This window comes from Xiphias gladius, chromosome 22 (genome assembly GCF_016859285.1).
Source record: "Xiphias gladius isolate SHS-SW01 ecotype Sanya breed wild chromosome 22, ASM1685928v1, whole genome shotgun sequence".
NCBI lineage: Eukaryota > Metazoa > Chordata > Actinopteri > Istiophoriformes > Xiphiidae > Xiphias > Xiphias gladius.
The window spans coordinates 729,743-753,868 of record NC_053421.1 but is presented as its reverse complement, the minus strand read 5'-3'; the positions used below and the strand labels follow the sequence as shown (position 1 = coordinate 753,868).

The following is a 24,126-nucleotide window of genomic DNA, read 5'->3' as shown; positions in this document are numbered from 1 at the left end:
GTAAACGCTTTTTGTAGCCAGCTTAGAGTCTTTCAGTTCTTGTTTGGGGAATTTTCGCCCATTCTTCCTTGCAAAAGGCTTCTAGTTTTGTGAGATTCCTGGGCCGTCTTGCATGCACTCCTCTTCGGATGTCTATCCACAGATTGTTGATGATGTTTAAGTCAGGGGACTGTGAGGGCCATGGCAAAAGCATCGGCTTGCACCTCTTGAAGTAGTCCATTGTGGATTTTGAGGTGTGTTTGGGATCATTATCCTGTTATAAAAGCCATCCTCTTTTCATCCTCAGCTTTTTTACAGACAGTTATGTTTTCTCCCAGAATTTTCTCGTATTTAATTTAATCCAATCTTCCCTCTACCACTGAAATGTTCACTGCGCCAGTGGCTGCAACACAAGCCCAAAGCATGATCGACCCACTCACCTGCTTACGAGTTGGAGAGGTGTTCTTTTCATTAACTATTTTAACTTCCTCAGTCCACAGGGCTTGTTTTCAAAATACATCAGGCTTGTTGAGATGTGTCTTTGCAAAATTTTCATGCTGAATTTTGTGTGAGGATGCAGGAAAGGTTTTCTTCTGATAACTCTTCCTTGAAGGTCATAATTGTGCAGGTGTTAATGCAAGGTAGAACTGTGCACCACCACTCCAGAGTCTGCTAAATCTTCTTGAAGATCTTTTGCAGTCAAACTGGGGTTTTATTTGCCTTTTCAGTAATCCTATGAGCAGTTCTCTATGAAAGTTTTCTTGGTCTTCCAGACCTCAACTTGACCTCCACAGTTCCTGTTAACTGTCATTTCTTAATTACATTATGAACTGAGGAAATGGCTACCTGAAAACGTTTTGCTATCTTCTTATGGCCTTCTCCTGCTTTGTGGGTATTAGTTATTCTAATTTTCAGAGTGCCAGGCAGCAGCTTAGATGAGCCCCTGGCTGCTGATCTCTGGGACAAGGTTTGAGGAGTCAGAGTATTAAACAAGCTTTGAAATTTGCATCACTAGGCCTTTCCTAACAATGACTGTGAAGAAGCCATAGCCCTAAACAAGCTAAATAAGGTCTGAGACTTCAGCCACATTATAACCGGTAACTGGTTTTAATGTTGTGGCTGATCGGTGTAAATACAAATTACCGTAATCTTGCTTCACTTGTCTTAAAAAACAATGTTGTGATAAAATGTTTAAACTGATAGTTCTAACACATGCCAGCCACCTGAAGATGGCATGTCACCAAAGAGGCAAGATCATTGGTGGACATCCTACCCTGTCAGTTTTATCTGCATACACCTTTATTAATGTGACTTAATGAGTCACATCCATTATTGCCATGCCACCATGATGTTTCACGTTGTTAAATGCAAGCTCCTCATTACTGAATAAAGCTGATGAAAGTTTGAATGACTGGAGAAACATCTTCAAACCTTAAATCAGAATTCAGAAAACAATACATCATTGTTATTTTTGCATTTTTTAAACAGTGACAATATATGATGAAAAAAATAACACCTTTATGAGAATATACTCAACTTCCTCTTGTATCAGTCACTGAGCTGACTGGCACGCTGCACATTCTAACACCAATACAAAATATACAGTCCAGATTTGCACAGTTACACATTTTTTGTTCTTCAGGCTCTGAGCTTCAGCACATTCAATTTGAAGCTAGAAAATGTGCTCAGTAGAGTCCAGACCTCCACAAAGGCCAATGTCAAACAACATACAACAGAACATAGACTTCAGAAGCAAAAATTCAAAGTTATAGTAAATGACCGAGCCCCAATATCTGAAGGGTTCTTCTCTGGCTCGTTGTTCGGTGCAAATTGGTTCAGTAGTTTTTGCATAAATCCTGCTGAAAAATAAACAAACGAACAAACAAACACATGGATAAACGCATAACCTCTTTCATGGAGGTAATGTAGTAATGTATACCACGTTCAAGTGCCAAGTCTCAGTTTTAATTTGAGTGGGTTAAATCAATATAGAAAGAACTGTGTGGGAGGTATAGCCCTTTAAACAAATAGTGCCCAAACTTTAGGGGTTCAAATTGAGGCTGCAAATTGAACAGACATATTGGTATTTATAGATGATAATTCACTGCTCACAGAAGCAACATAAAAATTGCAGAGGTATACAGGAACATTCTGTGTGCTCAGATTCAGCCAAATGCATCCAAAAGCAACTAAATAGCTTTTCATGGTGAAGAGGTGAAATATCCTCGACTGGCCAAGTCAATCACCAGACTTGGTGAAGACCGGACTAAAGGCAGAGACCCCACAACAAGCAAGAGCTGAGGTGGCTGCAGTGAAGCTCTGAGAGAACATCACTAGGGAAGATACAAAGTGCTGATGTCCGCGGGTCGAAGGCATAGATTGAAAAATTTTCTGCTAAATTTTAAATACAATGATTTTGTTTGACTTCATGTGTATCTTGTAACTGTTATACTTCTTTGTTTCATATTTAATGCAGAGCTGCCAGTCAGAACTTAGCCTGATAAAAAACCTCACACCATAACATAGGATGTATGCAACGTAGAACACACCCCCTTTTTTCACTCCTGTTTAGTCCTTTCAGTTCCTTAAGTAGGGGTGTCTTTAATTTTCCATTCAGTACAACATTATTCCAAACCCTATTCCATCCTTAATATATACAACCAAAAAAAGTTCCTCTGGTTTATTGCATTGTATGAGTATATTGTAACAGGGTCAAACTGGCAACAACAAGCAGCCCGGCAATTTGCTGTCAAGCGACCCAATCTGATACACGAAATTCAAGCTGACACAAAGTGTTAGTCAATCAGTGAATCATTATCAATCATATCAATCAATCAAGGTTTTCCTCCTGATGTTTTTGTACAGAAAGCAAAAATTGAAAGCTGGATTAATGTAATAATCACCTGAAACGTAATTTGACTTAATAGCCTGCTTTAATTAATAGAATTATTTAAAACATTGCAAAACAGTCAACAGTGTTTGAGCACAGAAATAAATTAGAATCAGCAAACTCTATCCACAGGATCACATTATATCCTCACTATATATTCACACAAATTTGAATTCAATTCATTTTTATTTATATAGTGCCATATCATAACGGAAGTTATCTCAGGGCACTTTTCATGTAGAGCAGGTCTAGACCATACTCTTTATAGTTATATTTACAGATATCCAACATTCCCACAAGAGCAAGCACTTGGCGACTGCGGCAAGGAAAAACTCCCTTTTCACAGGTAGAAACTTTGAACAGAACCCGGCTCATGGTGGGCGGCCGTCTGCCCCGACCGGCTGGGTTGAGAGACAGAGAGAGCGAGAGAGAGAGAGACAGAGAGATAGAGGGAGAAAAGGGGTGGGGTGGGGGGGGGCATAGCAAAGTAGATGTATAACATAAAGATGTGTAACAATAATGAGACTAATAATAAAACTAATAATTATAATAATAGGGTGAATAATAGTACTAATAAAACTAAATAATAATATAGATGTTATTATAATTAATAATTATAAATGATAATCATAATATTTGAAGCAGTGGGTGATGAGCAGGATCATGGGGGCAGTAGGTGATTTGCAGTCACAGATCCAGACTCTCTAGCACCAGGGGCAGAAATACCTGCAGAAAGCGACAGGAGGAGAGAGGAGACAGAAAAAAAAGCACAAAACTACGGGAGAGAGAAGAAGTCAAGTTAGTAACAAGCATTTATGCCATATGAATGTGTGCAGATGGAGAGGAAGAGGAGGAGAGAGGAACTCTCGTAATGGGAAGTCCCCCAGCAGTCTAGGCCTCTAGCAGCACAACTAGGGGATGGTTCACGACAAGCCTGAGCCAGCCCTAATTTTAAGCTTTATCAAAAAGGAAGGTTTTAAGCCTACTCTTAAACGTGGAGAGGGTGTTTGCTTCCCAGACCAGAACTGCAAGATGGTTCCACAGTAGAGGAGCCTGATAACTGAAGGCTGTGCCTCCTACTGTACTTTTGGAGACTCTAGGAACCACAAGCAAGCCTGCATTCTGGGAGCACAGTGTTCTACTGGGGTAATAGGGTACTATGAGCTTTTTCAGATATAATGGTGCCTGACCATTAAGGGCTTTTTAGGTGAGGAGGAGGATTTTAAATTCTATTAAGTATTTTAAAGGCAGCCAATGCAGAGAAGCTAACAAAGGAAAAATGGTGATCTCTTTTCCTAGTTCCTGTCAGTACTCAGCATTCTGGATCATCTGGAGAGTATTTAAAGATTTGTTGGGACAGCCTGATAATAAGGAATTACAATAATCCAGCCGAGAGGTAACAAAAGCATGGACTAGTTTTTCAGCGTCTTTCTGAGACAGGATTTGCCTGATTTTTGTAATGTTACACAGGTGGAAAAAGGCAGTCTTTGAAGTTTTTTTTATGTGAGAATGAAAGGACATATCCTCATCAAAGAGAACTCCGAGATTCCTAACAGTGGTGCTAGAGGCCAGGGCAAAGCCATCCAGAGTAACTCTATCATTAGATAAGGTGTTTCTCAGGTGTTGGGGGCCAAGCAGAATAACTTCAGTTTTGTTTGAGTTTAACAGCAGAAAGTTGCTGATCATCCAGGTCTTTATGTCCTTAAGGCAAGCTTGAAGTTTAGCTTACTGATTGGTTTCACCAGGCTTAATTGACAAATACAATTGGGTATCATCATCATAGCAATGGAAGTTTATGGAGTGTTTCCTAATAATAGTGCCTAAAGGAAGCATTTATAGGGTGAATAGAACTGGTCCAAGCACACAACCTTGTGGAACTCTGTGACTAACTTTTGAGTATACGGAGGATTTATTGTTAACGTGCACAAACTGAAATCTATCTGATAGATATTACCTAAACCAACTTAGATCAGTTCCTTTAAAGCCAATTAAATGTTCCAGTCTCTGTAATAGGATATGATGGTCAATGGTATCTAATGCAGCAAAGGTCTAAGGTCTAACAAAGCACACTATATTTAAACGAAATTCACATAAAGAACACTATATTTACACGGTATCAAACAAGCCATATTATACTACATCACACAAAGCACACTGTATTCTTGATATATATCACACAAAGCATACTACATATTCACAATGGTTTTCGTTTGTGATTTCCTTTCTGAAAACTAGTGTGTAAAATGTTTGGGTTTCATATGTTTTAGATCTGAGATTATACCATGAATGGTGAGAACAGGCCTGAAAAGATACTTGAAAGGTGCTGGTCATCATGGATGATGGACTCACACAAACCTCTGTTTGTTTGTAATCCCCACATTCTGTTATTACTGTTTGTAGCTGTTGGAAAAATTCTTATGCTCATGGCTATGTAATCACCTCGTATTGACCTCGTATTATTACTTGTGTGAGAATCTGTACAACTCTCTCATGACAACAGAGGCTGCGCCCAGGGGAGGAGGTGAATACCAGAGAGGAACAGGGCACTCTTGTTCCTCTCCTCAAGGCCATCTCACTTGTCTATTCCTGTATGATAAGCAAATAACTATCTTCACCATGTGTGTGATATATGTCAGCGAGAATACAAGCGTCTGTCCATCTGGCATTATAAAAGTTTCATGTGAACTCTGTATTTTTGAACATTTGCACTGCAGATTCTCTGTGTGTAACTTGTTCCCTTGCTGCAAGAATAAACAACCTACTCTTGTGAATTTCAGATGGTGTTCCTGAGTTTGTTTTAGAATTTTCCTATCAGTAGCTGCGACTCAATATCCTAAAGTTAGGAGGGAAACTGGATCATAACATTAGCGAGACATATTCACATGTTGGGTAAGTCACTAACTGCCTGTTGCCAAGGAGACACCCTTACCTATTAATAGCCACTCAGACAGTGGGCATCAGTTGGCGAATAATGCTAGCTGTTAGCAAGTACATTTTAACACAAAACTGCTGTGGTTTCAGATCGCTCACAGTAATCAGATCAGCCATATGCATGACAATGGATATCACATCAGAATACCAAAAAGTCTTTGCACCTCACTCTCACGTGAAGACATCTTTCCCTCCCTCTCTACCCTGGTCTTGTGCCGTAGTCTGTTCCCCTGAATAGTGTTTTTGTCATGTTACAATAGTGCTGTATGCTCTCTCAGATGTTAACCAAATTAAATGCACAGGATCTTCGGCTATTTGCACTTATGTCTGTGTTCCTTTTACTGAAAATAATAAGTTTGCAAAGGTAAAGGTGACAAAAATGTTGCATTGACATGATATTTCAAGTTTAATCAACACTTTTTTTAGTGATACAAAGACATTTGAAGTTGTACAAACCTAAATCCTAGTTGTGACAACATAAGATGACTAGTCAGCCAACATTTGCTGATATCTTCAGTTGCACAAACATAATATTAAACTATCCAACTGAGCATCCTGTTGAATCAATTTACTATTTTCAGGTGCTTAAACATAAAATAAAAGTTGGTTCAAGTAATTATCTTGTTGAATCAACTTACTGTTTTTAACACAACCAGGGTACTTTTTGAGAAATAGTTCATCTTATTTACAACTTGAAATTCATTCTTGCCCACACAACTGAAGTTTCTGTTTTCTAACAGTATCAAAAGAAAATTATCACTACCAATTTTTCATCACCTTCAGAAATATTGAGAGATTAAACAAAGAAACCATGTAAATTTCATACCAATCGTATTAAAAAAAAAGAAGCTATTTTTACGGAGTCTAATGAAATGATGACTGAATGTTTATAACTATAGACTTCAGGCTGTATATTGTTTTTAATCAGGACTTTGCCTTAAAAATCATTACAATGTCTTATAGTTTTCACTTCAGCTGTGTGAGGGTCATGCCGTTCTCTGTAGGAAGGCAGAAATTGGTATTAAGTGTTAAGATACTATATGTGAGTTTTTGCTATCACTACATAGCAAATGTTAGAATTAACAGCTGTTTACTTACCAGTCGAGAAGGAATGTTGTGAGTTCAGCTTCAAACTTCATTCCCTTCCTCACCAAGAGGTGCTCCAGCGGTGGAAAGCAACAAATTTTAGCTCTTGTTTTGGTTTTTCTTCTGACACTTTTCAGCTGAAGTTGAAGAATGCTAAGCATGCTAACCAATGAGCCCTGGCCTGGCCCATCTCATAATAGTACTTTGCGATAGTGAGTCACTGTAGCATCCAGTCAGCCCTCAGTTCAGCATGAGAGGATGAAGAAGTAGTGCTGCCTTGTGAGTGTATCCTAACCTCTTGTCTTGTAAAAGCAACTACGGCTGAAGCTCTTGGCAAGCGACTATTATCACCACCACCACCAACTGCTCCAGGCAAAGAAACAATGTTCGGCGGCAGAGAAAACTTACATATTGCATTTTTAAGTAAAGCAGACACCATCTTAGAGTCTGTTGAGAAACCCAGCTTTTATTTCACTTCTCTCCATCGCGTTATTGTTGGACCAAAGGTTATTCTTGTCTCGCTTTGCTCCGTTTGTCACTGTCTTTTTTTGCCTGCTCTGACCCTTTGTTGATATTACTCTTTTGTTTTTCTTGAATGTTCAAAGTTTGGGTAAATGGTGACTGTTTCATTTCCTCTGGCATGTTTGTTGTGGTCACCTTCCTTCTTGTTGTTTTTGTGTTTATGGTGGCTGACAAACAATTAAGTGATACACTACCTGCACCCACTTCTATGCAGCATGTCTTTAGTGTCTGTACTTTTCCCTCAGAACCTTTGCTTACACCTTGTTGCTTGGGAACACAAAAATGACCAGCAAAAACCTTTAAAGTGCTCATACTTGACCACTTTAGAATAGTATATGTCGAAGCCAGAACATAAGTTTGGATGGCCATTGTACATTATTTTTATTGCTTACATATCTAACTTTTTTTTTTTAATTTTTTTTTATAAGAACAAAGGCACTTTTTGTACATTTAAAAGTAACATAGTCAGTCAGGTTACAAATAATTTTAAGTTGAACCAGCTTGTTTGTTTTTACAGTGTAGATTCCATCAATTCCAATAGCTTTCCCTGTTTTAAAACTTCAGCTACGCCTTCCTATGTTGGTAGATCAGTGATATTTATTTCAAGGTCTTCAAATGTAAGTTTTTTTCAAATGGAGAAGTGGGATCTGGCAAGTTGAGGACAGATAAAGTGTTCCACTAATTTCATTTTTAACTAATGATACCATGGCCTCCTTTAGTCATACTGTATTTGATGGTTCCCATTGTCAACGTTCCTCCTTTACTACTCTAGTCTCCTGTGTAGGACGTCAGGTGAAGGTGTTTTGCTGAGCCTTGCTTGGAAAGCTTCACATTAAGCTTTGGGGGTTCCTCTTGCCTTTGGAGAGGTTTGTGGTATGCATGTAATAAAGTTTTATACATTAGTTATAAGCCATTAATAAAAACAAATTTGACCACTGACCTTTTGGAAGAGTGCTTCATAGAACCTGGACTAAAACTCAATAATTGACACCTTTTTCAACAGTTTAACATTCACAACAGACATAATGAAGTATGGTAAGAACTTTGCTGTTGGCTTATGAGAAACTAAATATCATGTGACCATCCATTAATGATTTTATTAGTGACTTACTTTGTTTAATAATGAATTTAAAACAATTATAACTCCAGATATGTTGTCTTCTGAAGCTATATTAATACTTAATCAACATTTATGACTGCATTAGTACTGTATTTGGGTTGTTTTGCACCTCTTTGTAGTTGTTGTCTCTTTTAACTAAGCTCTGTGACAAACAAAAAATATTAACAGTCAATTCAAACAGAGGCTCAGGCCCAGAGGCCCATTGACCTCTCAGGCCCCTAAGCCTGTGGCCAGCAGGCCTGTTCGGTAATCCATCCATGGTTATTACCTAAAGATTTTATTTAAACAGCACACTGATGCAACAGAGGCTTTATTCAAATGACAAAATGGAAAATTCCCAACTAGAAAACTCCATTGTCATAAACATTTCATCTATGCTGTACAGTTTTCTTTTCGCATCTTGTCAATCCAAAAGTTGATTTTATTAATGGCTTATCATAGATTTATAAAGTATTATACTTTATAAACATTAAGTAATCAATCATTAGTGACTGTTTTAATAACCATTAATAAGCCATTCATAACAATTTATAATCCCTTTTATAATAGGTGGCTTTTTAGAAAGTGCTGCCAAAACAATTGAAAACTACTAGGAATGGTGCACAATATGAAAAAGAATTACGTAAAATAAATAATAAGGTATTATAAAAATGATCCCCAAGTTATTCAAAATAATTTCATTTTAGAATTGTGCACATGTGGACTGAAATTTTGGGACTGTCAATAATTTTTAATTTATTTTAATGTATGAATATAAATATAAAGAACTTTGGTGTTTTTTTAAGTACAGTAGCCCATGAACTCATATGAGCATTTTAGGATGTTTTGAGTCTAACTCCTGGCATCTTTAAACATGTCAGATGAAACACTGGAATACCTGTCAGGCTGTTTATTGTTAAATGTGATTATTTCCTTGAGTATCAGACAGAATGGATTAGAAGACTGGAATTTCAGCTCACTTATATCCCATTACAATGTGGCATTCTTTCCACAGAGCAGGCTGGAGTTTACGTTCCCCACAGTTGTGATGGAGTTTCAAGTTTCTGTTGAGCTCTTAGGCTCGTATTCTGCCTACAGTCATTAAATAATGGTCTTAGGGGGCCTTTTTTGTGCAACAAACGGAGACCCAGTGTCACTTCAGCTGTCCAGTTCTCACAACCCTACTTTCTCTTTCTCATTAACATACACAGGATCTTGACTCACTAAAAATTATTTGAGCAAAGCTGTGGTGCCATCTAATTTTAAAAGTTGTCATGGTTTCCCTGTCCCTTCCTATTTTCTTAATGTATGTTGCAAAACCAGACAGACAAGTTCAGAGCTGGTAATTTTCAGTGTGAAACTTGATGACGAGCAGCACCTAAGGCTGTTTACCCTCTCATCCTACCAAGCTGACCACAGTCATTTTCATGCGATAGATTAATTGTCTTAAATGTCATTCTCATTTGTGTAATGGATGAACTGCCTTATTAAAAAATGCCTTTGTTTTGTCTCTGCCAGCATGACATGACACATGACGTACAAAAATGTGGAAATGTGGAAGCAGATTAAATAATCTTTGCAAACAGGTTAGCAGATAAAACAAATTTTGCAGAGAAAAAAAAACTTAGCCTGTTGTTTACAGCAGTTTGCCGAGCTGTCAAAACAGATACATCAAACTCAGACACAACCATGAGAATGGGATACTACTTCATGGTCTTTGGAAGTGACCAAAAGTCAAAGCCCACTTGAATCCTCAAGTACATGAGTGCAACCAAAAGATATGAAGTCATTACCTTCTGCTTTCTGCTTCTGTTAAGACACATGCATAAATTCAAAATTCTGAACCATTTGGTAGAATGTTGCTTACCTAACAGAGGAAGCCAAACCTATATTCATCACTGACTGAACAGCATCCATTAGTACATTATGAAATGAGATAAGTGTGTATGTTACATCAACGGACGATGGCCATAAAACATTTAAGGCCAGATGGAGACTATCAGACTCCACCATCAGACATATCTTTTCATATCGCATTCATTTACTGGGAATGCTGATGTTTATAGGCCCATATATCTGGATAATAAATGTCTATAGATGTGTTTTGGAACAAGCCAGTATCACTGCATGTTGTAATGGGTTTGTACATGCTTTGGTGCCAGGGACAAGGGCCTATGGGTGTCTTAATCTCTGTCTGTCTCACTCAATGGACAGATAATTACCTGATGACATTGTTTAGAGAATAGTCAGTCATGAAAGTGATGTGAGTGAGTGGTGTTCATTCATTTCATTTCAAAGTCAGGACTAGAGGCAAAACGGTTAACAATATCTTTGTCCTACTTCTTACAGACTGTATTGTATTTCCCTGGGGACAGCTGATTTCTGTGCTCTTGACATCATCATTTTTTTAATATATCCCGGGCAGCCAGTACTTAATTCCTTCACGTGGGTGTTTAGTGGCTCTTGGTCCGGAAGCAGAGTGGCTGACATAGAATAAACAGGAGGCACAATTTTATTTTTTCCCATCAAACCTGCAAATGTTAATTTCCTGCTCATATTAAAGTTTGTATTATGAGTAAACCATCTTGTTTATGCCTCTTTTAGTTTTTAATAGTGGAATGAGTTGTAGCATATTTGATTTTATGTTTCTATGTCTTATGTTTTGTTTAATATGTTGTATTCATGTGTTTCACTTATGAACAGTGTTGAACGGTGTTCATGTTCTTGTGATGCATTTATGTTTTGATAAAAACAAATTTCCACCCTGATGGACAATAAAGTTGAATTAATTTCTTATTTGAAATATAGTTCATTTCTCATTTTTAGTGTTAAATTAAATTTGAATCATAATGATGGGATTCTCCCAGACCTCTTTTGTGATTTCTGTCAAAGCCACTGGGACTGATCTGACATCTGATTTGCTAAAATCCACCAATCAGAGAACATGATTCTGCTGCTCTGGTTTCTGGTCAGAGTTGACATGTCTTCATGGTTTAAGTAAATTTGCACTTGTTTTCCTTTTAGGATATTCACTGTCATAAAGACAAATGAAAAATGAGAAAATACTTACACTCAGATCTTGTAAAATGTTTAATCTTTAGAATGAATACTTATAAGTAAGTATAGAAGATTTCTGAGAACCAATTTTAAATAATGACAGTTACATGCTGGTGCTTCTTCTGAGGCAGTGTCTTGTTACTGAACCTCTGTGCAACCTTGTGCAGCTGGTCCCGTCTCTGCAGTATGTCACCAAAGCAGGCTTGAGAGGATTAGCTGCAGGTACAGAGAGGGACAAAGAACTGATGATGAAGTGCTGGTTCCTGGACTGTTGCTCTGACACTGAAATCCCAGACATAGAGATGGAATCTGTGGTTTTGCTGGAATACTCATACAGATTCTTCCTGAAAGCACTTTTGGTGTTTTGTTCCTTCTTAAAAAGGATTATATAGCACTTTGGGAAGAAATGACAGCTTAGGATGCCATAGTTGGAGATCAGAATCACCACCATCTCCACAGCCGACAGGTACACTCCTGAAGTGGTGACGTGGACAGGAACAAAGAGCAGCCAGGAGATAAGGTAGAGCAGCATGCTGAAGGTGATGAACTTTGCCTCATTGTAGTGCTGTGGAAGTCTACGTCCTTTGAAGGCGCAGATGAAACACACAAAAGCTAGGACAGCTATGTAGGCTAACATCACCCCGAAGGCCAAGTGTGAACCCTCATGACATTCCTCCAGCAGAGTAGTTGGTTGCCTGATGATGTGATTAAATGGGCTTTTGAGGACCAGCCAGCAGATGCAGGTAACTGCCTGGAGGGCCACACAGATGCTGACGATGACATAAGGCTGGTAGACCCTCCGCAGAACCTCCTGCAGCTCAGGATTGAACTGGAAGGCAAGAAGGATCTGCAGGGTCTTGACCAGGATGCAGGAGACACACAGAGTGAAACTGATGCCAAAGAGCACCTGCCGAGCCTTACACTGGAAACTGCTGGGCCGACCTACAAACAGCACGGCACTGATGTAACTGATTACCAGAGAGAATAAGATGACCTGGCTCAGCGGCCCTCCAGCAGCCTTCACCACAGGAGTGTCACGCTGATGTAAAAAAAGAGCTGACACTATCAGAACCAAGAGGATGCCCAGAACAGAAAAGGTCAGTAGCACCACAGCGAAGCCATCCTGCCAGGAGAAGTAGTGCAGGGCTTTGGGAATGCAACTAGAGCTGCCCTCAGCAGACCACTCTATGTTCGTGTCACAGCTGAGACACTGGTCCATATCTGCAGAGATAAAGAAGCACAAGCAGAGGTATAGACAAAAAAAAGTCACATGCAGGCTCACAAAGATTTGATCTGACTGTGCAGAGAAGCCTAAACTGGTTTTTCAGCTAACCTGGTTTTGGGCCCATGTATGCATCATAACTGGATGAGAATAACCAGGGAAGCGAGAAATCAAAGCCTGGATTTACGGAATTTATTGATTTAGTTGGTTTTAGAGTAAGTTTCTTCTGTCATCTGACTTTACGTGCCTAGTAGGGAGTTCTCAGGCATTCAGATCTTTATGGGTCATTTCCATGTTGATGTTAGATGAAGCCTATGAGGTCACATTGGAGTTGTGAGGGTCACATGACGGTCATGTGAGAGCTATTAACAAATGAGGAGTTACTACCTGGGAAGGAACATCATTAGTTAAGAAGTGTCACACCAGTTCACACTTTGTGGCCCATGTATTGTTCTTTCACTATATTATTGTGAAGTAGTATGCACGTTTAAAAGTATAGAGCAGAAAATTGTGGTTTCTTGTTTAAATAACTTTTTGTTAATAAATGTGTGTGTGTAGTACCTTCTTCTGGTGTGCTGTCTGTTCACTCTCATTGAGGGGCTCTACCCAAGGAAAACTAGCAGTATTCTTGAAGAGCATTGCCGTATTACAATTCTGTATACCCAATCCTATCCTCTGGCAACTTCACAACTCCACAGCCAACTGGGAAAGGTTTATATTGATTTACCTCCATATCGAGTGGGTTAAATATTCATGTAATAGGCAGAGGATTATATGTGTTTGGGGGACATAGAGACAAGTTCCAGGATTATTGTTGCTGCCTCCTGATATTTTCTGCCCTAGGGGTAACACTCTTTAATGGCCAAAGAATCAACCTGATGTCCTGGCATTTGTTGTAATGCAGTAAAATGCTGCTGACACAACACAAGCCTCAGGACTGCTACAACTTCATTCACACAGTGAAGGGCTGGACATACTCCAGATAGGGATATGGACAGCAAACACACCACTAGTTTTGTTTATACTACACTGGGTGTCTGCATACACAGATATGTTCAGTCATACAGATCATAGCTTGCAGCTATGCGGACAGTGAAAGTTCATCTAAAAAGAGCAGCCTAGACGTTCCTCTCTCCAGAAACTTTTTCCAGCTCCTCCTGCGGGATCCCGAGGCATTCCGGAAGACCTCCAATGGAAGGCGCCAAGGAGGCATCCTATTCAGATGCCCGAACCAACTCTACTTGCTCCTTTTGATGAAAACGAGCAGCAACTCTACTCTGGGCTCCTTTACCCCTATCTCTAAGGCTCTGCCCAGCCACCCTTCAGAGGAAACTAATTTCAGCCACTTGTATCTGTGATCTCATTCTTTCGGTCATTCCCCAAAGCTCATGACCAGGGTAGGAGCGTAGATCAACTGGTAAATCGAAAGCTTTGCCTTACGGCTCATCTCCCTCCTCACCGCAATGCTCAGGTACAACGCCCACTTTACTGCTGATGCTACACAGATCCGCCTGTCAATCTCCCATTCCATCCTACGCTCACTCGTGAACCAGACCCTGGAATACTTAAACTCCCTCACTTGGAGTAGAAAGTCCATCCCAACCCAAGGGAGCAAGCCACCATTTTCTGGCAGAGAACCATGGCCTCAGACTTGGAAGTGCTGACCCTTATCCCTGCTGCATCACACTTGGCCACAAAAAGCACCAGTGCATGCTGAAGGTGATAGTCTCATGAAGCCAACAGAACAATGTCATGTGCAAATAGCAGAGATGCAATTCTGAGGCCCCCAAACCAGACACTCTCCTCCCCCAGCTAGGCCTTGAAATCCTGTCCATAAAGATCACAAACAGCCCATCTTTGCCAGGTGTACGAGAATTACGTGCCTGATTAACTGACCCTGGATCTGCTATAAATGATCCAATCACATCTCTGTCTTGAATTGCAGATTACAACCTCTAATAAACTCGTTGTGAGTGTTTGTATGTTTTAGTGTCAAACTGTTTTGTTTGTTTGGTAAGGGACAAAACTGCTTCACCTGTGACTTACACAGCTAACACGTTAGGATGCATAGTGTGCATTGTAACCTAGCTGGTGGTCTGCCTGAGCCGAATATTTTGTTTTTTTGGTACCTGTGAACACTGATACAACCCAGGATGCAAAACGGTTGGAGATAAAAATGTAAAGCTCATTCTGAGGGTGAGTACAGGACATTAAGATAAAAACAATAGGAGATCAACATACCTTTTTCATACATTTTGACATCTTACCAGGAAAGGCACATGTGTACTTATAAAACTAATGATGGCTCAGTTCCATTGTAGGTTCCACGAAATTCACATCACTGAGCCAGCAGCCACAATACCAGAGCTCTGAATGCAGCCTTTATTAAAGTTATTAATTACAAGTGCTTTTCCTGCTCTGACATATTTGACCTGTGTCCAACCACAGCTTCTAACACACATACACAATGGAGGCTTTAGACATGGCCCACTCAGATTCCATGTCCCCAAGCTCCCCCAAGATGTGTACAAAGTTCTTCAAGAGGTGGGATTTAAAAAATCTCCTGGACAGGGGACTCCACTAGACATTCACCCTGACTACACGTTTGGGTTTGCCGGGTCAGTCCAGCCACCTCCCTTGCGATCTGAATGATGGCAATTTTAAAAATGGAAACCACCACCACCGATTCAGAATGTGATTGGATCAAAGTCCTTCATTGCACCTTGAATGTGATCACACTTTTTTTCACACACTGGGATCACACAGTTATGAGCACCCATACCATGATGACAGGTGAAGATAGGACTCATGTCAACACTTGAATCTGACTTTTAACCAGAGCATGGCTATTAGTCACTGTGCATGTAAATGCATCCATCCATGTGTATGGGGGGGGGGGGGTTGTCTTGCCTGTCTCATTAGAGTAGTAGTTCTCAGTACAGTTGATGCACTCATAACAACAGGCATGTTGACCCTCAGCCGTTTTCTTGAACTCTCCAGGGACGCAGCTATTGGAGCATTTTGAGATGATGTTCTGAGGAAAGCAGGGAGAGCCCATGATTATAAACCATTCACCATTACTCTATTTCATTGTTTTTGGCATTTTTTTCTTGTATTTCTTAAATGTATTGTATTTTTAAAGTATTCTACAAAACCTATTCTTTTTTTAGAAGACTCATACTGGATGTAGTGTATATTTAAGCTGAAATGCTACTTTGTTAGTATTGCTTAAGTCAGCTGCAAGTCTCCATGTTTTCAGTAAACACACTGCAGTATTTGTGTGTGCGGGTTTCTGTGTGTATAAAATTACCTAAGGGCAACAGAATGAGGGCCTACCTTTAGGTCCCAGAACTGGCAGGTGGTGCTCTGGTTGGTATTGGTGAAGTTGTTGGTGTGCGGATGGTACTCAGCCACAAAATCATGAACATGGATGTTCCCTCCAACTGACCTCCACATTGTCACTTCATAGCCCAGGTTGATGTCTCCTCTGCAGTCAAACTTATAGCTCTTTTCTCTAACTTTAAACTCCTGCATCCACAGAGATTTCAGGACCTACAGGACATGAGACATTTCATTATCAACATAGTACCTTGGATGAGTCTATTAAACCACACCATCTTGACTTGACAAGGACAAACAGCCTTTTCCTAGCTGAGAAACTTATCAATGCCTATCACATTTGGCCATGGTGGCTGCTGGTTGCTTTTTGCACTTCAACTCCACTCAGGCTTCCTGTCAGGTTGGTAGAGAGCAGAGAAACCAGAGACCTCTGGGTGACTGTAAAGCCATGTTTCTCTACAATATACACCATCTGGACCCTCTTGACCCATTTGGATTCAGCCCTTATCCTCTTTAGTCAAATACACTAGACAGTGGAGATGAGGAGGCATAAATCGTTTTTTGGGATATATGGTCTTAATATAGAACTAGAATTACTGCCTTGCGGTTGTATGCCTCCACCAACCAGTCAAGTTGCAGTTTACATCCATGTCTGTCCAGACTCATACAATATATGTACTGAAGTACTCAAAGGTGTTAAGTGTATTTTATCCTAATTAGCGTATTGATTCTTGTGTTATGGCCAAAAATGGTCACAAGGTCAAGGTCTTGAACTTTGACCTCCAAAATCTAATCATTTCATCCTTGAGTACAAGTAATTTGTGCCAAATTTGAAGAAATTCCCTCACGGCTTTCCTGATATTTCACATTCTTGAGAATGGGACGGATGGAGGGACAACCCGAAACCACAGCTGTTGTCGGCAAGGTGGTATAAAAACACCTGTTCCAACAGTTTCACAGGTGTGAGAGACAGGTTGTCTCAACCCTGTATTTACAGTAAGTATACCAAGGTATCATATTTAATGTGACAATGATCTGTCTCAACAGCCATAACTTAATCGTCAGCTTTTATGTGAATCTAACCTTACCCCTAATCCTAGCTGCCTGTAAACCTAAACCCTTATCCTCATCCTAAAATTAACCCATGTGGACCCTATAAATACAGCACAAGAGCATACAGACACACCCACACACAAACAAACACTTGTGTGTAAATACCTCCCAGGGTTGCACTGTGCCTGGTGTTTTGCAGTCTCTACTTCTGCAAATAGACGCCACAGCCTGAGCGATGGCGCTCACAGCCAACTCAACACTGAAGATAGTGTCAGCCAGATAGTGTTTTCTGAGTCTCTTCACACCTTCAGACACCAGCTCAGTGTCTGTAGAACCTTTACTGGCATTTAGCTGCATGTAGAACTCCTGCAGGAAGGAGTTATTCCTTGTGTATTCATGTCCAGCAGCCTCCAGCCTGCTCAGGTACTCACGGAATGATGACAAGTCTCCACTTTTGAAGGTGAAGCCCACAACATGTCCTATGTCCTTCAGGGTTAAGTTTCCTTTCACAGAGCTGGAGGAAGACCAGCTGTCACTGGCCACCCAGACTCGTCTCATTGACCACATGTTCTGTCCTGCTCTCAGCGTCTGATTCTTAAGCTCCTGATAAAGGTACATCATGTGAGTCGGCTTGGCAAATGACACAATCACCTGTACCTTGGGATTCTTGTAGATGGTTTTGGCAGCCTGTGTGATAGCAGGGAATACATCCTGACTGGTCACAGATTGAGGCAGAATTGATTTGAAGGCCACACAGATCCCCTTTGCAGAGGCCTGGGACACAAAGCGGTCAAGAGCTGATTGGCCATAATCTCCATCTGTGGTAACTATTCCCACCCAGTTCCAGCCGTAGGTGCCGAGCAGACTGACCATGGCAGCTATCTGATGCACATCATTTGGAGTGGTCCTCATGAAGGCAGGGAAGCGACTCTTATCACTCAGAATGACAGCGGTTGATGAATAACTGATCTGGAGAAAACAAAAATAAGTATTTAATTTTCAAAGATGTGATATTTCTAATTTGATGGCCAATAAAGGTATGAATGATCAGCCTGATTAACTGTCCCTGGATCTGCTATAAATGATCCAATCACATCTCTACTGAGATCTTGACCTGCAACTTACAACCTCTAATACACACGTTGCAAACTGTTTTGTTTGGTCATAGATTTGCTTGGGTAAGGCACAAAACTGCTTCACCTGTAACTTACACAGCTAACACATTAGGATGCATACTGTGCATTGTAGCATCATTGGTGGTCTGTCTGATGCCATAGTAGTCAGAAAAACCCATCTCTGGATGTACTGAGAACAGATTTGTACAGTAAATGTCACAAACTCAGTTCTGCTCATGCCACAGTTTGCATTTGAGTGTTTGAGTGTACATGTTTCACCTAAAATTCAATTCTGTCTTTGTCTGATTGTTTTATTTGTTCAGTACCTGTAAACACTTATACCAGGATGCAAAACAGTAGGATGGTGAAATGCTGATGATTTTACTTTTGCTAGATCATGAAAACAAAGAGGATAAAAATATAAAGCCTGTCCTTAGGACACAAACAATAGAAAATCAACAGACCTTCTGAAGCAGACATTTTGACATGTCTTACCAGGAAAGGCACATGTGTACTAATAACACTAATGATGGCTCAGTTCCATTGAAGGGTCCCAAAAAGCCATGTCACGGAGCCAGCAGCCACAATACCAGAGCTCTGAATGCAGCCCTAATTAAAGTTATTAATAACTTGATTTTCCTGCTCTGACATATTTGACCTGTCTCCTTTCCTGTAACAACTTATGGATCATTTGCATTCTATAATTTGATTTTTCTTAGAACACAATGACTAATGACCGTTGCCATGACAATTTCATTGTAGTGAGCACCTGACATAGTTTTTTGAATGTATTAGTTTGTAATTGTTTTAAAATTGCCTATATGGCTCACTAATCTATGTTAATATCTGTGAAAATGCCTGCTTGTGTAAACTGTAATTAGATTCTGTGAATGTATGTGAATGTCTGCTGCGCGGTTGATGTACCTCTCAGATTTAATTTTGTGAAATGGCCTTAGATTTTTATTAGGGCAACTCTGAGCAGCTTGACACACCTGATGTTGGTGACAAGTTAAAAAAGACTTAATCCTGAAGTTGAATGACTATTAGAGTGTTTGTACTGCAATGTTTTTGTTGCTTTAATGAAGTAAGTTAAAAAAAAAATCCATATATTAGAGATGACTGCCAAGAATGATCAAGGAAGCCATCTTTGGAACAGAGACAAGGGTTACCTTTTCCCCACCATAAATGACTTATTAGTTATCACATGACCAAATTGCACACTCAGGTCATGCAGTGACACCTTAGCCATCTCCCCTCGTTGAATGAAGATCATAAAAGCTAGTAATGGACCTTTGAGCTTTGATGATTTTGTTACATATACTGTTCCTAAAGGATAAAGTCGCATGCTCAAATGATGGTTCCTCCTCTACACAGCATGAATGCATACTAGTTGATGTTGCTCAAGTGTTCAATGGACGGACCAATCAAATTGCACAAACCCCCTTCCTGTGGCTCTGCTGCTATGAGGGCAGAAGTAAATTTTTTAACTGTAAATAATTTTTATAAGGTGATGTTTTTTCATCTATATGAATGTACATTTTCTACATGTTAAGTGTCTACACGATCAGCCACACCATTCAGCCAAAACATTAAAACCGTTAACTGGTTTTAATGTAGTTGCTCATCGGTATATATGTTAATCCCAAAACAAATGTACATTTCCTAATTTCATCGCAGGGCCAGGGGACTGTGCGAATATAGTACGAACAGTTCTAATGCAACACACCTACACAGATGCTAAGGTGCAGGTCATTTCTGCTGCAAGTAAGACAATAGGTGTATAACAAGAGAAGTATTTCCTTCTCTCATTGTTCCATTTAAAGTTCCACTCTAAGAGAATGCAACTGATGCAGCTGTTTATTTTCCTGTTCATCTGTTGTGCCTCACCTTGAAACAGTCCTAGCCTCTGTTATCTAATGTAACAGTAAATCATGCATCAGCTGAGAGTTTATGATCGCAAAAGCTCTGGCTGATGTTTATCAGTGTCTGTAACAATCAATGCTCTGTCCACCAGTCCTACCACAGAACCTGGACTCCTACCTGCTCCCATAATAAATCAACAGCATTTTCCTGTTTCTCACAACTTACTTGAGGAATCATCCTGAGTGTCAGTTGCCTGGCGATGGCAATGGATGTTTCAGAGTAAGAGGCACCTATAACAGTCATGACTGGCTGGCCACAGGTGGAGGTGTTGCCTCCCGTGTGGCAGTTGGTCTGTTGGATGAAATCTGCTGTGGCTCTCAGAGCTGTGCTGACATCAGAACAGGAGTCTAGGATCCGGTAACCCAGAGTGATGTTAAGAGCAGTCAGCAGAGGGGATTTATTAATGACTTCTATAGCATTGATCATAGCCAGAGCTTTCATCAGGCCTTTTTCTTCAAACCTGTGTGAATAGTACAGTGTCACCATTTGTTGTTCAAATAATAAATACATTGCAAATGTTATAGACTGGAGAAATTACAAGAGACATGCAAGCAGGGACAAGGAGGGAGAGAGCAAAGTTTGCTTAGTATTAGTTTCTAATAGAAAATTCAAGTAACTAATAAGCATTTCAAAACTCAAAGCTGTTTCTTTTTATTCTAACTTCTACATATGAGATTGAAGCTGAATTATTCAAAAATAGTATCCCACACCCTGTTTCTCAAAGTGTTTTCATCAGAATTAGTCAAACCCCCACAATATTTTTTTTTCTGTGTAGAAATACTACTTACTAGTTAAATTTTCTAAATCAAAATGACATCTTGAGGAGAATAACATCAGCGACAGAATCTAAGTCATCATCTTTGCTCTGAGAAAGCCACTGATGAAAAGTGTAAAATGTACTTCAAGGCCCCGAAAAAGTTAGTAAGCATGTGCTGAGTTAACATTATTTTGTGAACGTTAACAAAGCAGTTAAATTAGTACGGTCTAGAACCAACTACAGCTACAAAAGTACTCATTTATTCATCAGTAGTTTTGACACAGGCTCTCTTTGACTGACAGAGAGAAAGTCATACATGTTGCTTCCTCAACTAGAAAGGGATTAATGAAACAGTGTCCGTGTGGCCTGCTGCACATATTCGAAAGTACAAAACCCTGCTGCTAGTGTCTTGACTCTAAAGTAGATACATATGTTGTATAGTGTTTATTTGTTATGGAGTATTTTTATATTTTGCCAGTACTACTTATATGGTAAATGGACTGCACTTATATAGCGTTTTACTAGACTTATCTTCCACTAGAAGAGCTTTACACTACATGCCACATTCACCCAGTCAAAAACACATTAATGCATACAGCACTTTCTATACATAGACACACTCACACACCAATTGGGGCAATTTGGGGTTCAGTATCTTGCTCAACGACACTTCGACATGCAGACTAGTGGAGCCAGGGATCAAACCATTGACCAGTTAGTGGCTAGTGTATGACCAGCTCAACCTCCTGAGCCACAGCCACCTCTTATATTTAAGTACAGACTCTAAAAAATATTGACTATCATGTTGATTTGACTCCTGAGTACTCACAAGACTTAACTGTCTTATTAAGATTCTTGAGAATCTTAATCATTTATTTCATTAGTTTGAATGATCTCACCTGATACATGGCTGTGCTTGGGGTGCAAAGGAGTTATTCCTTTGGTCTACATCCTCATGAATGGGAAAGATTCCTCCGATTATGATATCTCCTGGGGCTGTAGCTCCCAGCACTCTGGTGTCCTTTTCAGTGGCATGTCCTATTTCCAGAATAAGGAAAAGTGTAATGTGAAAATAGATTACAAGAGCAACCCAGGCCATGTCACTGTCCTCTCTGCTGTTTGTGCTCTCAGCTCTCTCCCCTCGCTCTGTGGCTTTTCACCTCCAGCAGAGTGATACTCTCCTTTTTAAGCATCTTCACAAGGCTAAAAGAAAAATCTCATTGCTTCCTCTTTCACACTTCACTATTCTCATATTCTCCCCTGCAGCCCTGCCCACTTCTTCATGACTGACAGCAGGCGAGTCACTGTTCTGCAGAAGCAGCTTTCGTCATATCTGTTGTGCGTAAGTATTTTTTTCAACTGATAGAGCTGACAGAAAATATAATTATGGGACACCTCATCTTTCACTGGTTGGAGACAAACTGCATGAAAACAATCACACATACTGTCAGTATTTTTGAACATGAACACATTCTGTGTTCTGGGTACCACTTTACTGTATGATATTTGTTTAACTAGGAAATTATGGGGTCATTGTTGATACTCAACTTTTGGTACTAAAAATGCAATTAAACATTTTTGATATTAATTAATGTGTAAATGGGGACAGTAACTACCTCCGATTTTCTGGATAATTATAGTCATACACAGATACATAGATTATCCATTAATGTTTGATACAACAGAGCTAATAATCAATAGTTAATAGTGGGCCCAAGTATTACCAAAATCCAGAAGACACTGATAAGCATCCTGCAAACAGGTAGTAGGGTAACTACAGTTATACAACTAAGAAATGTTTTCATGATCAATTCATCTGTGTATTTTTTTTAAATAAATAATCGATTTATCATTGAGTCTAAAATGTCTGAAAAAAGGAAAAAATGTTCATTACAGTTTCTCACAACCCAAGACAGCATCATCAAATGTCTTGTTTTACCCAAACAACTGCACAGAAAACAAAAAAACCTTACAATGATAGAACAGAGGAAAACAGTAAATCATCACATTAGAGAAGCTTCAACCAGAGAACGGCTTAAACAATTAATAGATCATCAAATTACTGACAATTAATTTTTTGCAGATGTTGATAAAACCGTTATTAGTTTGAATACTAGGAAGTAGACATTGAAAAGTAATTGTGTTGGTGACTCTAAAACAAGGCACTGACAGTTCATAACAATATCATAGAGTACCTTTTTGTCCTTTGAACTGTCTGGAGTCAGGCATGATGAAACAGAAACACGTTATACAAGCAGGTCTGCAGTTTGCACGTAACCCAAGCAGTGGTTAGGTCAAACCCTGAAGATTTTGAAGACTGGACAGCACAAAAAGTATTTATTTCAGAGCAGATAGAAGCAGGACTGTTGTGCTGTGTTTCCTAACCCAATTTTTGGTGCATTTTATTTGGCCCTTGTCATGCATGAGGATATGATGCACTCTCAGATAATAACAAGCCCCTGCCCCTTGCCTCTGTAGACTGTGTCACCCCATCATCTGCTATTTTCTGGAACTGTGAAAATTCTAATCTCCCCACAGCCCTGCAGCACATAAACTCCCATCTTTTAATAAGATCTTCATTTAATAAGATTATTAAAGATGATATTTTTTTGTCTTTAGTCAAAGCTATGTTCTGAGGAGTTTAAGTTACAGGGGCATGAAAAAGTTTAGTGATACCCCCTTTGGCAAGTATCAGAGCTTGTAAATGCTTTTGTATGTTTTTCCGTTCTTGTTTTGGGGGACTTTTGCCCATATTTCCTTGCAAAAGGCTTTTAGTCCTGTGAGATTTTTGGGCCATCTTGCATTCACTGCTCTTTTGAAGTTTATCCACAGATTTTTGATGTTGTTTAGGTCAGGGGACTGTGATGGCCATGGCAAAACCTTCAGCTTGCACCTCTTGAGGTAGTCCATTGTGGATTTTGAGGTGTGTTTAGGATCATTATCCTGTTGTAGAAGCCATCCTCTTTTCATCTTCAGCTTTTTTACAGACAGTGTGATGGTTGCTCCCAGAATTTGCTGGTATTTAATTTAATCCATTATTCCCTCTACCACTGCAATGTTCACTGTGCCACTGGCTGCAACACAAGCCCAAAACACGATCAACCCACTCCTGTGCTTAACAGTTGGAGGGGTGTTCTTCTCATGAAATTCTGC

The 24,126-nt window shown here is 39.7% G+C and overlaps 1 protein-coding gene across 1 annotated transcript; it reads right to left on the bottom strand.

Moving 5' to 3' along the window:
• Positions 1-11,667: 11,667 nt before the first annotated feature.
• On the bottom strand, positions 11,668-22,159 carry gprc6a (G protein-coupled receptor, class C, group 6, member A). Its single transcript, XM_040118276.1, has 6 exons — positions 21,873-22,159; positions 20,382-20,676; positions 17,344-18,147; positions 16,123-16,338; positions 15,697-15,820; positions 11,668-12,785 (listed from the first exon to the last, which is right to left on the bottom strand). The coding sequence occupies exons 1-6, from the start codon at positions 22,070-22,072 to the stop codon at positions 11,668-11,670; spliced, it is 2,757 nt and encodes a 918-aa protein (XP_039974210.1). The 5' UTR covers positions 22,073-22,159.
• Positions 22,160-24,126: the final 1,967 nt, after the last annotated feature.

Excerpts from the sequence above, each read along its gene's own strand:
- gprc6a (XM_040118276.1), bottom strand. The coding sequence starts at position 22,072 with ATGGCCTGGGTTGCTCTTGTAATCTATTTTCACATTACACTTTTCCTT. Across the intron at positions 20,677-21,872 it reads CAAGCACAGCCATGTATCAG|GTTTGAAGAAAAAGGCCTGA; the intron begins GTGAGATCATTC and ends CTATTCACACAG. Across the intron at positions 18,148-20,381 it reads CACTCAGGATGATTCCTCAA|ATCAGTTATTCATCAACCGC; the intron begins GTAAGTTGTGAG and ends TGTTTTCTCCAG.